Genomic DNA, 16209 nt, shown 5'->3' on the forward strand with positions numbered 1-16209 from the left:
GTAAATGGATGCATGTGAACTGGCACATATATGTATATTCTGATGAATACATGGGTACATCCTGCAGTTTAGATATATATGCCTAATTGGAGCTTTATTGAATGGTTGACAGTGGTACTGAACTCCAACTTTTAGATTATTTCTTTTAACTTTTAATTGTGCTTAGGGTTTATGCTATGAATTTCTAGGTTGATGCATTTTATGTTTTGCCAACAGAAGAAACTTTTGACATTAAAGTGATTGTGCTGAATGGCAGAGTCAGGTTAGTTGTTATTGATTATAGGTTGAAACAGGAGCAGTTAAGCAATTGTTTCAACAGACGCATCTTGCTATGATATGTTTCATGTGTAAAACAAAGGGGTGTTGTGAGCATAACTAACTAATGTAATGCTAATGGTGATAAAAGTGGTGAATACAAATGGTGTTTTTACAGGTTCCATTCTCAAAGTGTAATTGTTGAAAGTGCATTGATTTAATAGTTTTAAATTTTTATAAAAATTGAGGTGTCAATAATGCTGTAGCAAATTGTCGTACATTTTCCGGGATGGAGTTGTCTTGTTCTTATAGAGCCAAGCATGCGTACTGGAGATTTAGTTAAATGAGGATTTAGGAATATCACTATGGCAGTCTCATATCATCTAGTACTTTATTGCAGGGTTTTACATCTGACAAACATAAATACTAGGTAATAGTATTCAACTAGACCCTTGACTGCTGTAAAAATAATTAAAACTCCTAAGATTTAAGACAGAATTTTCATTCCATTATTTATGCATTGTATGTTTATGGTATAGTTACTATCTTTATAGATGATAACACTCTGTGTCCGTTGAGACGTTCTTGTATATAGACTGAATAACTAATTTTTATGGTAAAGAATTTTCATCAATCGATGAACTAGTTTCCTGGTGTGAAAGCGTTCACCCCAAAAAGAAAGTTGTTATTCTATCATGCTTTCTTTGGCAGGACAAAACCTTGTAGAATTTGATTGATCTGTGATCCTAAAATTCCACAATTTCCCTTTAGCAGACACCAAGTTATCATCGCACAGAAACTCCCAGGAGAACCATTTTTCAATTGTTCGATCTATGTCATGTACTATAACATCTGTTGCATTCCCAGCTCTAGCAATGATACTAGACGTGTAGATTGTTGACATTCTGCCAGGTGCCTCTGGTGCGTCTCCACTCGGTCCATCCACCACCACCACATCCCATTTATTTTTATAAACTTCTTGTGGTAAATTTTTCAATGCCAGTTTACATTTTGACACTTGAAGGGGTCCTGATCCAGGTGCACAAGCTGGGTTCTGTCTTGCATGCTTAAGCAGCTTGTAAGCATCTTTTGCAGGTATCGAGTATTCAACCTTGTAGATTTCAGTTTTCTTGCTCTTACTTTTGATTGCACTTATCTTGTTTGAGTCATCCTCTAGAAAGATGGTGGTCCCTCTTGCATTGATTTTTGAGAGCTTTCGGTACTGGGGTTCCAGCCCAAAAATAAGTAGGTTGCAGGGTGCTCGACGCTTAATGAGATTTGATAGAAGTTTGAATTCTTTTTCTGTGAGGATGGTTGCATTAACAGACGAAGTTTTATGTGGACTTATTGAGATTTCCACTGGGTGTGATGGAGCATTACCGCATGCTGGAGAGGAGCATGTATTTTGTTTAGGCATGGGCGAAGAAGAGAAAGGTGGTGAAGGAGATTGTTGAGGTGGTGGTGAAGAAGAGAAAGGTGGTGAAGGAGCAGTAAAAATGGCAAGTTTAAGAAGTCTGAGGGAGAGGGCTGTTAAGATGAAAACAAGAAGGGGGATAAGATTCTTTGCAGGATTCATCTTCTTACTCTTAGCTCCAAGCCAATACTTGTGGGTGATAGGAGAAGGTGAAGATGAAGAATGAATAAGAGGAGTTAGAAGGGGACGGCAATAAGGTACTTTCGGGGGCATTTTCTTCTGCTATGTTTGTTTCCTGTACTTCTAAAAGCAAACTACTATCCCATCCTTCTCAAAGGCAATTGTGAGGTTTTCAACGAAATTGTTGTTATTATGTTGAGTCATTTTAGTAATTTTCTTAGTGAGGAGGAAGAAAACGTTTTGCTTTTGTTTGAAGAGATGTTTCTTTTATTGAGCTGTCCGTTTGTTACCAAATAATTGCGGTTGCTTTTTACCTTTTAGAAATAAAGTATGCAGATGTGTGCACCTTTTACGAAAGGCTGCTGTTTCCATTAATTATACAGGTGCTGGTTGGGTACTGGAACTTTCAGCAGGTTGCTTGATCACTTCACTTTTATTTTTTCATTGTTTTAAGCTTGTTTGGTGTGTATGAGTGTAGTTGAAGAAGGCTAATGAGTGGTTGCTTTGTTATTTTCAATTAATGACTTCAGGTACTCATAATGGGAACTGTGTGAATTGATGTTCATATGCTACATGCCACACTCCCGTAAGCTTATTTTCAAAACCTAGCGATACAAGTCAATAAAACAGTGGGTGAGCTGAATGGCTGAACTGATGTCCAACCTTGAACGGGGCAGGTAGGGGTGGAATACCTAGGTCCCTGATTATAGCCTGTCTCCAATAGAGGAATGACAAAAGACTCCTATACCCTTTTTGCAGGGAGAATTTTTGTCTCTTTCTCTTCAAGGAAAATTCCTCATGCTCTCCTCTCCTCTCCTCATCTCTGTTAGAAAATAATAAAATATTTATTATATATTAGAGTATATATGTATTCATTCAAAACTTTCAAAAGTAATTTAATATGTAAAGAATTATAAAATATGTAAAGAAGAAGGTAAACTGAAGAAATATTTATTCTCATTCATGTCATGTCTTTAATTAAAGAGATTTTAACTATTTTTGTCTTTATCTTTATTGATGAGTCTTTTCCCTTTCAGAAGGATGGGTAGGCCGAAGATCCCATTTATAGATTGAATTGTTATCTCTAGAGTTGAGTAAGTAGATCCATCAAATGGTGCCGTGATGATTTAAGTATCTTCGTTTGGGATCTAATCATGTTGCATATAAAAAAGAATAAAACTGAGCACAAGCTATCTTATGTTATAAGTTGAAGATAGAATCCAGTCCAAAGTAGGTTTGCAAATAAGGATGCTTAGTGCTTACCTACCAAAACCTCTGTTTAGTGGGCAATTAAGAGACTAATTAGTGATTAATGCATAAGTAACAAACCGAGGTCCCAATCTTAGCAAAGGGGAGTTCTTCATTTTCATACGAAGGGCTACTCAAGGAGAAAGGGAAACAAAGAGAGAAATATAAGCATTTCAGTCCTTTTCAACTAGGGTGGAGTAACTATGAAGGGAAAACTACAAGCAGAAAACTTCAACAGTAGACGGACTCGTTTAAATGCTTAACTGCTAAGAAATATATTTATAATAAAATTATGTATACTTATTCAAAGTACACAAATAGATATATATTAATATGTATTATTATGTGATTAAATTATTTTAAATTAAAGATAAAATAATATTAAATTATATGTTAATATTTATGAATATGTATTTATTTATATATAATTTAAAGTGAATACATAAAATATAATATTGTAGTATTGCTTAGAAGTTTAAAATAAGGCCAAACGACTATTTCCCACCCAAGGTTTGCTGTTTTCTCAAATATCTACCCCTTACCTATGGAAACACCAAAAACTCACCCACCAGTGGTTAACTTTAACACTTTCCGTCAGCAAAAAGGGTAATATGGTAAATCTGGTTCTCCATTTTAAAGTCAATATAAGAGTTAAAAAAAAAATTTTGCAACATTTAATGCTGCAGGGGAAGCGTGCACACGCAACGCATGGAAAGCTGACGCGTGGCATTGTTATTTGAAAGGCCGAACGATTTATCAGCGATTTTTGGCGATTCAGGGTTTTCAAATCTTTGGTGGTTGACATGGCAGTACGAAAGGAAGACACCTGTCGAAAAAGCAAAAAATCGGACGCTCAAAAAATGAATCAGTTGTCGAATACTGTGCGCTCGAATGATGTGCTGCAGTCCGTACTAAATGCAGAACGATTATATTGAAATCAACGGTGGGAAATTTTGGGGCACAAATCGACGACACGGGATTAGTCTAAGGAAAGTGAACGAATAAACATGCGACACGTGAGGGGCCTTTGTGTCATTTCACTCCAATTTGAAAAATGATTTTTCTCTTTCACCAAGGAACGAGCGACACCTGTCCAGCGACGTCAGAATTCAAATTTGAACAAAACCTTTGGCCTTCATTCTTTCGTTCGACATTCCATTCGCGTTAAGTCTTTCGTTTACCTTGTTTCATTGTGCTCCAGTGTGATCAACGGTGAACCTTTAACGGCGACGACAAAGACGACCATGACAAGACATCGTTCGATGTTACCAAGGGTGGACGAAGTAGTTTAGTACCAACGAAGAGGAGAAAATACAACCTGTTTGGTTGGGTGCGGTTTCTCTGATCACCAACAATTCCGACAACAAGCGCAGTGGCTTTTCATGGTGAGTTAAACAGCAACGACAATGAAGTCTGCTCCAACTGAGGCCTTTAGAAAATATTTCGTGCCGTCCAGGTTTATTCTTTCGGATGTCTTGTTTATCGATGTTGTCGAGTACTCTAGTATTCTGTGTAATGTTAGGGTTAGCATTATATGTATATTTTGGGTACTATTATAGTATGTGTTATGCTAGGGTTAGCATTATATGCATATTTTAGGGCAAGGCCGAAAAAAAAAATTTACGTCGGGGTTTTGCATGTGCACTGTTGACGTAAGTTTCTGTGTATGACTTCTATTTTTGTGAGTTTTCAGTTCTGTGTGTGAGTATTAGGAAGTTGAAGTTTGTAACAGGTTTTGGTTTTTTAGGGTATTTGGGTGCTATAATGGTCTTTGTAATGTTAGGGTTATGCATTATACGTATTGTTTAGGGGTTTTGCATGTGTACTGTTAACATATTATTTAGGGTTGGGTTTTATTTTAGTGAGCATTCAGTTATGTGTATGAGTATTAACTGCTTTTGTTGGGCTTGTGTATGAGTACTCTCGGTGGCGTTGAGTTTTGTGTATGAGTTATATTTTCAGTTTCTGTGTGTGAGTTTGAGTATTATGTATGAGTTTCTGTGTATGAGTTTGGGCATGATCAGTTTCTGTTTTAAGTATTATGTATCAGTTTCTGTTTTAAGTATTATGTATCAGTTTCTGTTTTAAGTATTATGTAGCAGTTTCTGTGTGTGAGTTAGGGTATGATCAGTTTCTGTTTTAAGTATTATGTATCAGTTAATTCAAAATTTGAGTTAGGGCATGATTAGTTTCTGTTTTAAGTATTATGTATGAGTTTCTGTGTGTGAGTTAGGGCATGATCAGTTTCTGTTTTAACAATTATGTATCAGTTTCTGTGTGTGAGTTAAGGCATGATCAGTTTCTGTTTTAAGTATTATGTTTCAGTTTTTGTGTGTGAGTTAGGACATGATCAGTTTCTGTTTTAAGTATTATGTATGAGTTTCTGTGTCTGAGTTAGAGCATGATCAGTTTCTGTTTTAAGTATTATGATCAGTTTCTGTTTTAAGTTTTTTATGTTGCCTTGTTTCTATGATTCAACAATAATGTAGCATACTTTCTGTCAAGTGCACACCCATTTGCATGTTGTTTTGATTGATTCTGCCTTAGTGATACTCTTCTGTGAGATTGCATGCATGATCAGTTTCTGTTTCATAATCAGTGTCCCAATGTTGCATGCTGCCTTGTTTCTGTGTATGAGGAGTGTTGTTGTTGTGTCATTGGGTAAGTTGCATCATTGTTACATAAGCCGGGAAATCCGAGAGTGCAGTGCTACTGGCGCGAAAGAGAAGGTTGCATAAAAAACCTTATTTCTCTCTGGTGCAGATCCATAAACTAAGGAGTGATTCTCCAAAAATTGTAAACATGTCATTGATATAGTAACTCAAGATGCTTTTGAAAAAGGATATTAGTTTAAAGTGCACAAGTTAGACACAATCAGATGAAAGGTTAAATGTCATAATCAGCAATATAATTGATGTGCACGGGCAAACAGGTTGGGAGAAAGTGACAATTTTGAACTACGTCGTTTGGATAACTAGCATACATGTCTTAGAGATCAATTACTGTCTTATTATACGCAAGCAAGGGCCCATGCTTTAAGGCAAATTTTAAGGACATGATTTATATTAGTTGATCATGTGTATCGACCTAAAGAGATCAATGTAGACAAAAGTAAAGATGATATACTAACCTTTTTTGTCATTTTTTGTCATTGGAAAATATGAAAAAATCAATGAAAATCCAAAGAAGATGAACAAACGCTAAGCCATGGGAGACCTGTGAATTTTCTTTGAATTTCAACAATGATTCAGGGGAAATTCGGGTAGGAATATGAATTATTTTTTGTTTATATCTAAGGGCATTTTGGTCATTATAGCTAAATAGGGCATTTTGGTCATTATAGCTAAATAGAGTATTTTTGCTTAATTTTTAACTTTTGGGACAATTTTCTTAGGCCTCTATTGTTTTGACAATTCATTTAATTTCCCTTTATTCAATTGAGATGAGAAATAGAGTTGTTTTGATTTTACAATTTAGAAAGAGCAATATTATGTGTAGCTAGTTTTAAATATCCAATTAAATACTTGAATGATATATCATTATATGATTGGGTGTTAAATTATCATTAATTAAAAACTTGATAAAGTCAAAAATATAAATAAAATATAATTAGAGTCAATAAAAATGATGAAACTTAGGGAGGTAAATTAAAATTTTATAGATTATTTTTATATTTAACTTATGTTAAACTATATTTTTTCCAAAGTTAAGAGGGTTACCAAACCCCATTGAGCCCTCCTAAGTCTACTATTGAGTGTAGCCATCGTGATTATTGGTGTCGATTCAGATACAACCACAGAGTATTGATTGTTCGAGCTCAACTCAATCACTTGAAAGCTCATCCCAAACATAGTGTCAACTTTTGATAAGATCTATAAATTTGAACTTCATCTATACTTTTCAAAGCATCGTTGATTGAGTAATTGTCAGCTCAAATTCTAAATTTTATATTGTAAATTCTTCTCAAACTCGTTAAAATTAGAGATTGATTTAAGTCAAGTCAGCTTAAATAAGAATTAATTTGAGATTGACTCTTTCATTTAAAAAATAGTAAAAGTGGAAGAAGAGAACAATGATTCATTAATAAAGAAGAAAAATTATTGAAGAAGAAGAAGAATCTTTAATGAGATAATTTCCAATATGACAACATCAATGGCACCTCAATCTTGAGTCAAATAGTAATCTAAATCTGAGTTAACTCAAATCATGTCCAGTTGAAATTAAAAATGTCAAAATTTCAAAATATTAACTTGATATATTTTTTTCTTTTGCATATTAGGATACTTTTTTGTTAACTCAATACTCAATTTTTTTTTTTTTTTTTTTTTTGAACATTTTGACTAAATCTATAGTTTTCATGAGACATCAACGTGGAGTTGTATTAACTATCACACTTATTATATTGAAAATACGAATCTTTTTTTTTTTTAAATAGAATTATTGAACTTTTAAATTTTTATTATTGAAGTAAGAAAACTCATATTTTTTTATTGAAAAAACTAAAATTTCATTATATTTTATCAAGATATCACAATCCTAATTATGTTTATTTGATATTTTTTATTGTAAAATACTAAGTTTATTTTTCTTTATTGGAAAATGTGAAAGCTCAATACTTTGATTACAAAATTTGAGAGTTCAGTCCCTTTAATAAAATAAAGGCCAAAGGATTGCTTTCTATTCAAAGTATGTTGTTTTTCTAAATTTTTTTTTGTTAACTTTAAAAATCTTATTTATTCACCTATGAGTTGTTAAAATTAACTGAGTCCGTTAGTTATATCATTTTCTCTATGTAAACCTTAAAAACTAACCATTTTTTCTAATCCAAATTTTCAAAAATAGCATTTCCTCTTAGGGTTTTCAATTTTTTAGATCCAATTTTTCAATGATATTTCTTTCTCTTCAACGACCTCCAGGCGACGTCCCTTCTTGTGTTTGTCGACGACAATACCTAGGAGAACCACCGGAAGAAGGTCGTGCCAAAGAGAAAGGGACATCGCCGGAGAGGAAGAAATGTCATTGAAAAATTGAAAATGTTAAGGGGAGAAATGCTATTTTTGAAAACTTGGGTTAGAGAAAATTGTTAGTTTTTATGGTTTAAGGGGAAAAAAAATCAAATTTAAGTTTATTTTTAATAATGCAAACAAAATAACAATTTTACCTTTAAAATCGTTAATTTTAACAACTCATGAGTGGGTAAATGAAATTTTCAAAATTAACGAAGAAAAACATGAGAAAACAATATACTTTAGGTGGGAAATAATCCGTTGGCCTAAAATAAAATTAATAATTTAATATCTCCAAGTATTGTTATCACGAAACTATCCTTTATAATGGCTTTTTTTTTGTAAGTTTAATACTTTCTTGCTAGACAGTAATTAGACAAAACCATAAAAGGGGGGCGTGGTTTTGGTGTGGGCGGGGTGTGAAAGAATTTACCCAAATTTATATCATTCCCCGTAGGGCAATCAATATTTGGCGTTTCAGAATCAGTCACCAATACTTCTAAAGCCGACGTCGTTAACGAGAACTCTGATTCTTCCCGTCCACTATACACCGCCGACTCTCAGCTGCGGGACGATAGCCCTTCCGATTACATTTTCCGATTCCGGTACTCCCCTCTCTCTAAATTCAGTACCTCTTTGGCTGCCGAGAAATTTTCAAATGTTTTGTTTTCAACTCAACTTTTGAATATGTTCAAGATATTAATCCAAATTACTGGGAGATTAATCAGAGAAAGTTCTGAAAAATGCGAAAAAATATTTGAAATGTTAATTTAAGGTGATTGTTAGTAGAAATTTTAACATTTAATGCTGAATATGATTGTACTTTGTCAGTTTCTGTATCGACACTTGGTAGATTTTTAGGATTCCGATTATGAGAAAGAAAAAGGAAATTCAACTATGAATATTTTGACATATTGGCAATAGAAATTGTAACATAAAGCGTGAAATTTGCAATATTGGAATGAAATTTTGTTGACAGGTATTGTGGAATGAGCCTCTGTAATAATATTTGTGTTTGTGTTAGGAACTCAGCATGAAAGAACAATGAATTCAAACAAGAACAGACTGTAAATGCAAATGTTGACAGAAAAATGATTCAAATGGATTGAACAGATTGTTGTTGTTAGGATTAACAGCAAAAATGAATGCAAATGATCTGTGTTTGTAATGATTTCAATCAATATTTACACTGGTAATGAGCAGTATCAATTATTTACAAAATGCAAGCAAGAACAATTCCCAAAATCTCCCCCACTTGTCCAGCATTCGAGAGACTAGACTCTGTCCCTCAATCAGCCAAAGACTTTCTCAAAACCAAAACAATATTTTCCTTCCTTATTTACAACCTCTAATTCCCCTTTTATTCCCTTTCTCCTCTAAGTTACCAAGAATGTCCATGATTTGCATCTGCCACATGTCTTCTCTTTTCCAAGTGGTCCAACTTTGCTTTTATGTTGTGACACCAGCCTTGTGTTTTCTGCCGTGGTATGGATTGGTACCACTTAATCCTAACAGTTTGAAACTAAGCTCAATATTTAAATGCAAGTTCTAGTTTTATTTTTATCTCTGTATAGAGTGTAGTTTATGGTCTTAAGTTTTAATTTATGCTTGTTGTATTAGAAATTTTATGAATAAATAAGAATAACGACTCTGAGACTGAAAGAGTGTATGTTTGTATGGCTTATTGGATTGGATCTTTATTGGATTGTATCCATTTTAGATTTAGCATGGTTTGGTTATTTGTTCAAGTTGGACTCACTGGTTGAATTTTGTTGTCAGAGTATATTGAGTTAGATTATCTGTTAATCATCAGTTGTTTAAGTCAAGTTCATTACTTTTATTCATTGTTTTTCTTTGATTGAAGTATTTTGAATTTCAGTGGTTACTCTGGCAAGCTTTTTATAAAGTATGTACTAACAGTGGGTTTTGCAGTTGTACCATTGACAATTGGATAGCCTCTCCTTGACTTATACTTGTGTTCCCCTCCATGGCAACAGTTGATGCTGCAGCATCTATGGATATTTTAGGTACTCAATCACATTTCCAGATAGAGTTATCATTCTATTCTTTTTATCCTCTCATATTATTCTTCTACTCTCTCCAGTTCGAGAACCAGAGGGTTTCTATGTTTGGGGTGGGCCTCCATTCAATAATGGTCAACCCAGTCTGAAGCTAGAGAGAGTTCCATGCACCAATGTGAAGTTCAGTGAGGATGGATCCAGGCTCATGGTGATGACTTCTGAATCTGGCATTGGTATATATGACTGTCACAACTTGAAAGAGATAAAGTCTTTTCAAGTCCCTGATGTTGCTTCTGCCACCTTGTCACCACGTGGGACTTATTTTCAGACATTCCAGAAATCTTCAACACCACAAGAAAAAAATGTGATCTTATGGATGACAGAGACTGGGGTTTCTGTATATAATCTTTTTCAGAAGCACATGACAAAAGCCACATGGTAATTATAAATATTAGCAAGGTATTATGTTTTGGTGGAAAATTTAATTTATGAACCATTTTTATTTTCAAATTCATCATGTCTTGTTGGTATTCATAGTTTTTCTGTTTCCTGATTTGAGCATACCAGTTGGAACATGATGCCATAATGGAGAATTAAGTGTCTCAAATTGTGCTATTTGGTGTGCGCACATATGTTCTTGTATTTTGTTATTACATTTTTTAATGTTTTATAGATTTGATGCTTTTCCTTCAGGCCATCAATCCGATTCAGTTCAGATGAAGCTGTTGCATGTCGGGTGGCCACAAACGAAATACAATTTTTTGATGCTAGAGATTTTGCTAAAGGGATGTTATATCGGCTGAGAATCCCTGGAGTGGCAGCATTTGAGCTTTCGAAGACACCTGGATCTCATATAGCAATATTTGTTCCAGAATCCAAGGTTTGTACTCAATGGTAGCAGATTGTATGACTAATGCATTACAGTAAGGTCTGGACGTATGACCTTAGAAAGATTCATATAGTGCATTACAGTAAGGTCATGAGTGTATATGGTTCAAAAGAATTCATTATAACTAGATAATGAGCATTTAAGTCGCTGACTAGAATTTCCCTATATGATTTATATTATTTATGAAAGATGTATAAAAGTTCCCTAAGTTTGACTTGCAACCATGTAAGATTTAAATGTTGAGATAAGCATCAAGTTGAATTGTGTGATAAAGAGAGAGGTTGTTTGAAAGCTTAAATTTCGTTTAATAATCTTGAATCTGAAACTGCCAAAGATATAGATTAGATAGACTTAGTCCGATAATCAATTTAAAATCTGAAATTTACAGTTTTTTAGATTTTATAATATTTGAGTTGTACCATACTAAGGAAATGTTGCTACCAGTATATATATGTGATATATCGGGGTTTAGCAATTCAATATAGAGCCTGCATTCTAGTTACTGGGAGGATTTGCATATCGTCAGAGTTGGCATATAGAAATTTTATTGATGGTTCAATTTTTTGTAAGTGGTGTCTCTTTTTATTTAATTCTTTTTAAAGTTTATTTAATCTTGAGCCAATCAGATAGAATTATTGCTTATTAAAATTTAGGGGAGCCCTGCCAGTGTCCAGATATATGGTTGTGATAAAGATTCGCAAAGTCAACCTCTTGCTCGAAAAAGCTTTTTCAGGTGTTCCTCGGTGCAACTGAGTTGGAACCGAGGTTCAACTGGGCTTCTAGTTGTGGTGCAGTCAGATGTTGATAAGACCAATCAAAGTTATTATGGGGAGTCAAAGCTAAACTACCTTACAACAGATGGAACTCATGAAGGCCTTGTGCCCCTTCGTATGTACTATCTTTATATATGTAAATCTAATGCTTCTTGGATATTACTCATGATGAATATATTGTCAGGTAAAGAGGGGCCTGTTCATGATGTTCAGTGGTCACATTCTGGTTCAGAGTTTGCTGTTGTTTATGGATGTATCCTTTTGTTGTTACAAAAATTAAATCTGGAGAGATTTAGCTTCCATTCTAGTCGGTTATCTGGAGGATATATTTAGAATCAGAAGTATGTGCACATTAGTAGGAATATGTTGATTAGAATTAGAATATTGGCTTTGACTTTTAAGATTACTCAATGAATTCTATTTGCTTCTAATGTATTGTGATTTATGAGTTGGATGTGGAAAAAAGCTTCTTGATTTCTTGTCTCGATGGTCAAACTGCTATTGAGGTTTAGATGGAAGTATTAATTTTGTTCTTCATTTTTTCTTTGGGGGGAGGTGCGGCATTGACCATAACACTTATTCAATTTTAATCCTTTCTGCAGCATTTTTTGAGAATATGGTGTCCTTGACCTATAATAGTTATGCCTGCAAGTGCTACAGTGTTTGACAAGAGATGCAGGCCTCTACTAGAGCTTGGAAGTGGTCCTTACAATACTATCCGATGGAATCCTAAAGGAAAGTGTATCCTTTACTAGTTATGTGCTTTATATTTTTGTAGTAAATATGGTATGAGAAATTTGAAGCAGCTCAGTTATTTCAATTTTTCCTATTTGTTTTGTGGCCTTAATTTTCTGGTTTACAGTTTTATGTTTGGCCGGTTTTGGGAACTTACCCGGTGATATGGTATGTTTATATAGATGATGATTTTTATTCTGATATTTCTTTTGTTCATGAAGTCATTTGAACTTGTCCTTCTTCCTTTAATTGGTATGTTATTGGAAGATATCTTGCTGGTAAAGTAATATTGGAGTTGCCTAGTTTTATTGCTTCTTGAAGCCTTTGAGGGGTAGAAATGCTAATTACATAGAATAAACTAATCACGAAATGCTAGTTTAATGGTCTTCTCTGTAGCTAATGATCTTGTCCTTGACCTCTGCTAATCGTCTGTTGCTATGGGCTTTCTTCATGTTGGGGTAGCATGCACTCTGCTTTTCTCTATGTAGTTTTTGATTCTGCATTGATTTTTTTTAGAAGAGTTATGTTTGTGCTTAGATAACATCAAATAGTCACTATATGGTTGATTAAGCTATTTTGTTTGGCAATGCAACTCCCTTTTACTTGTAGGAAATTTGATGGAGTTTGCTATTCTGTGCTGTGCCTAGTGAACTCTTATTTCCTAAAACCATTTTTCCAGGCATTCTGGGACTATGAAGATAAGAAACAGCTGCGAACAACCAGGGCTGAATTATCTGTAACAAGTGAATGGTCCCCAGATGGATGCTATTTCATGACGGCCACAACAGCTCCTAGACTACAAGTTGACAATGGGTATGTTGATCTTAGGTTATATTGTGAAATTTCTTTTTCTCTTCTTCTTTCTCTTTTTCTTTTGGGTTGTGAAATTTCATGATGTCCTAGGTTCATTTCATTAAAACATTAAAACCATGTAAAAATTTCTTGTTTTCTAAAGTTATGATGACGTAGGATGGTCATCAATGAGGAAAGCCTGGTGTATAAATGGATACCTAGTACTTGCTATCCTAGATATGTAACCGATTGCAGAAAGACAATTATAGTTGAAATTCTACTCTTTCTAACTTGTTAAAAGCCTACCATTGAGCAGTTGTAGGGTCAATCTATAAATTTGCTTAAATCACCGAGTAAAAGTATGTTCATTTTGTCAAGTCAAGTATAGTCTCCTCACGTTGATTATTGTTTCCATGGATGTTGTGTACTGATATATAGGGTTTTGGTGAAATAATGTGACCAAAAGTCAGATTATATACTGTTAGGATCCCAAGTGCAAGGTATGAGATTTGGATCCCACATTGGAAAGTATGGGCAACTAATGTGGGGTTTATATGACCTTGGGCTCTCCCATCTCAATAGCTAGCTTTTGAGGTGTTGTTCTCCTAAGTTTCGTATCATTTGGTATCAGAGCTATCACCATGTCTCTCGGTTGCAATCGTGCGGCGCGGGTGGTGACGTTAGCATTGCAGTGTTCGCCTGGGGCTAACAAGGAGCTAACGCACAGCCAGCCCGCGTGGGCGTCGGGGCTGCGGAGCATAGTGGTATGTTAGAATCCCAAGTGCAAGGTATGAGACTTGGATCCCATATTGGAAAGTATGGGCAACTAATGTGGGGTTTATATGACCTTGGGCTCTCCCATCTCAATAGCTAGCTTTTAAGGTGTAGTTCTCCTAAGGTTTGTATCATATACCAATAGATCAACAGCTCATTTTGTGACTAATTTTTGTTTGTTGAAGGATTAAAATTTTCCACTACGATGGATCATTGTACTTCAAGAAGAAATTTGAGAAGTTATTCCAGGTTAGTATTGACAAGTTAATGGTTGAACTGTTTGAAATGATATTTTTTTCCATTTGCCTAGCATTGCAGTCCTTTATATGAATTTCTATTTTCCCAGGCTGAGTGGAAACCTGAGTCACCAGATAGATTTGGTGATATTGCTGAACTTATCAAGTCTATTAGCACTTTAAAGGTTGAAGACTCCAAACAAAAAGGTTCCGTCTCTTGTTTTCTCTTTCAGAATTTTAGCTTCTTTTACTGATATTTTTGACACAATTGTGTGACCTACTGAAGAACCCTACTCAAATTTTCCGAACCAGGGTCAACCTCTAAAAAATCTGCTTCTGTTAATCCCCCTGCTACAAAACCTGCTGCCTATCGCCCACCACATACCAAACAGGCAGCTGCTATTCAGGCTGAGGTATATGCAAACTATAGCTTCGTAACAGATTCGGCTTTTTTATCTTGCACTTAATTTTTTTACTTTTATGTGGTTCTAATAGTTTTAATGGTTTTTTTCTATGGCAGCTGCTTGGAGAGAGCCCTACACAGTAAGGACACTTTTTACTTTATGTGTGTATACATATATATTCAAGTAATATTACATGTACAAATCGTGGATAATAAACAGTAAAAACAAATTGGCGTGTCATTGTGTGATAAAATGATATAATTGTTTACTTATCTTTAATTTAAAATCAAGTTAAATAATGATACGTCAATTTGTTTGTATTTATTAGTATCCTTAGTTTGTAACTAAAGTAATATTGATAGATCCCATCTGTATATATAACTTGCAATGTCACAATCTTAAATTGCTCATCCTTCGGTCTCAATGATTTCAGAGAAATGAGCAAAAATGCTCTGAAAAACAAGAAGAAAAGGGAGAAACAGAAGGAGAAAAAAGCTGCTGAGGCTGCCGCTTCAGCCGCCAATGGACCATGATTAAATGTAAGATTTGCTATACTTGCCTCATGATAACATGTAACTTTGGACTTGAGAAGAAGCTGCGGTTAACCTGTATCATGTTGTTGGTGCAATATTTGTTCTTAATGATTTTCCTGGCAAATTTTGAGATGATTTTTGCTTAGATGAGCCTGTATGATTTTGTATCTTGAGAAACCTTAGTCATGTACGTTAAGACGTGACATTTTCATTTATAATATATGATGCACTCCGAAAGTTAAACATTATGTGGGCTCAATGTTTTTGGGCTCGGATTGGGCCCTTACCTGGTTAAGAGATTGATCTCGGTCTCAATCCGTTTGACCGGCGGTCAGTGAATTGCTTAAATGAATATTTTGTTTTTGATAATTAAAAAAATGTATAGCAAAAACGACACAAATAAGGTTATGGGAAACAATTTAAGCTCAAGCTTAAAGGAGGACAGCAAAGCAAGCAAAAATAGGGCAAATGGGCAAAACAATCTAATGAGCAGGCAAAACAAGAGGAGAAAACCACAATTAACTCTAAAGAATAACCTCTTGAAGGCCTAACACCCTTTGTAAAATTGAACTGTGATATAGTGGCATCTAGTTCATACTCATTGCCAAATAAGACTTCAGTTTGAGTCTAAGCAAATGCAAAATTTTTCACTCTATGCCAACCCTTGTAATTGTTGGAACTTGGTAGCAATTGCAAAACAACTGGGCGTTGTCAGGGTTTCATAAAATTGACCCGATGCAATTTATTAGTTGGATCTAAATCAATATAGTCTATTGGTTAAAATACATTTAAACATCGATTTTGACACCATTGACCAAATTACTAACCAAACCGGTGCAAATTTTGCAAAACAATATGTTGATTTCATGGTTTGGTTGGATCGACTACACACAATTTGTTAGATTTAATCTCAGGTTAGTCTAATCCGATGACTAAAATAAATATATTT

The 16209-nt window shown here is 34.5% G+C and overlaps 2 protein-coding genes across 3 annotated transcripts; one reads left to right on the plus strand and one right to left on the minus strand.

The window, feature by feature from the left end:
* Positions 1–825: 825 nt before the first annotated feature.
* Positions 826–2118, minus strand: LOC123196992 (glucuronoxylan 4-O-methyltransferase 1-like). Its single transcript, XM_044611167.1, has one exon. The coding sequence runs from the start codon at positions 1940–1942 to the stop codon at positions 941–943; it is 1002 nt and encodes a 333-aa protein (XP_044467102.1). The 5' UTR covers positions 1943–2118; the 3' UTR covers positions 826–940.
* Positions 2119–8474: 6356 nt separating this feature from the next.
* LOC123196731 (eukaryotic translation initiation factor 2A) lies at positions 8475–15508 on the plus strand. 2 transcript variants are annotated; one of them, XM_044610830.1, is made up of 14 exons: positions 8478–8708; positions 10036–10130; positions 10208–10562; positions 10818–11004; positions 11667–11901; positions 11971–12039; positions 12426–12527; positions 12649–12689; positions 13201–13334; positions 14273–14336; positions 14434–14530; positions 14636–14736; positions 14844–14866; positions 15161–15508. In XM_044610830.1, the coding sequence occupies exons 2-14, from the start codon at positions 10091–10093 to the stop codon at positions 15258–15260; spliced, it is 1548 nt and encodes a 515-aa protein (XP_044466765.1). In that variant the 5' UTR covers positions 8478–8708; positions 10036–10090; the 3' UTR covers positions 15261–15508. The 2 variants fall into 2 exon arrangements, 1 of the variants encoding a protein (XP_044466765.1); XR_006497728.1 differs by lacking the exons at positions 14636–14736; positions 14844–14866; positions 15161–15508 and adding an exon at positions 13945–14101 and having other exon boundaries at positions 8475–8708; positions 14434–14529.
* The last annotated feature ends 701 nt before the right edge of the window (positions 15509–16209 follow it).

This window comes from Mangifera indica, chromosome 14, assembly GCF_011075055.1.
Source record: "Mangifera indica cultivar Alphonso chromosome 14, CATAS_Mindica_2.1, whole genome shotgun sequence".
Taxonomy (NCBI): Eukaryota; Viridiplantae; Streptophyta; class Magnoliopsida; order Sapindales; family Anacardiaceae; genus Mangifera; species Mangifera indica.

Bases quoted from the DNA above. Each gene is read 5' to 3' on its own strand.
- LOC123196731 (XM_044610830.1), top strand. From the start codon at position 10,091: ATGGCAACAGTTGATGCTGCAGCATCTATGGATATTTTAG. The intron at 11,005-11,666 runs GTTTGTACTCAA...ATTAAAATTTAG, and splicing joins TATTTGTTCCAGAATCCAAG to GGGAGCCCTGCCAGTGTCCA. The intron at 13,335-14,272 runs GTATGTTGATCT...TGTTTGTTGAAG, and splicing joins AGACTACAAGTTGACAATGG to GATTAAAATTTTCCACTACG.
- LOC123196992 (XM_044611167.1), bottom strand. From the start codon at position 1,942: ATGCCCCCGAAAGTACCTTATTGCCGTCCCCTTCTAACTCCTCTTATT.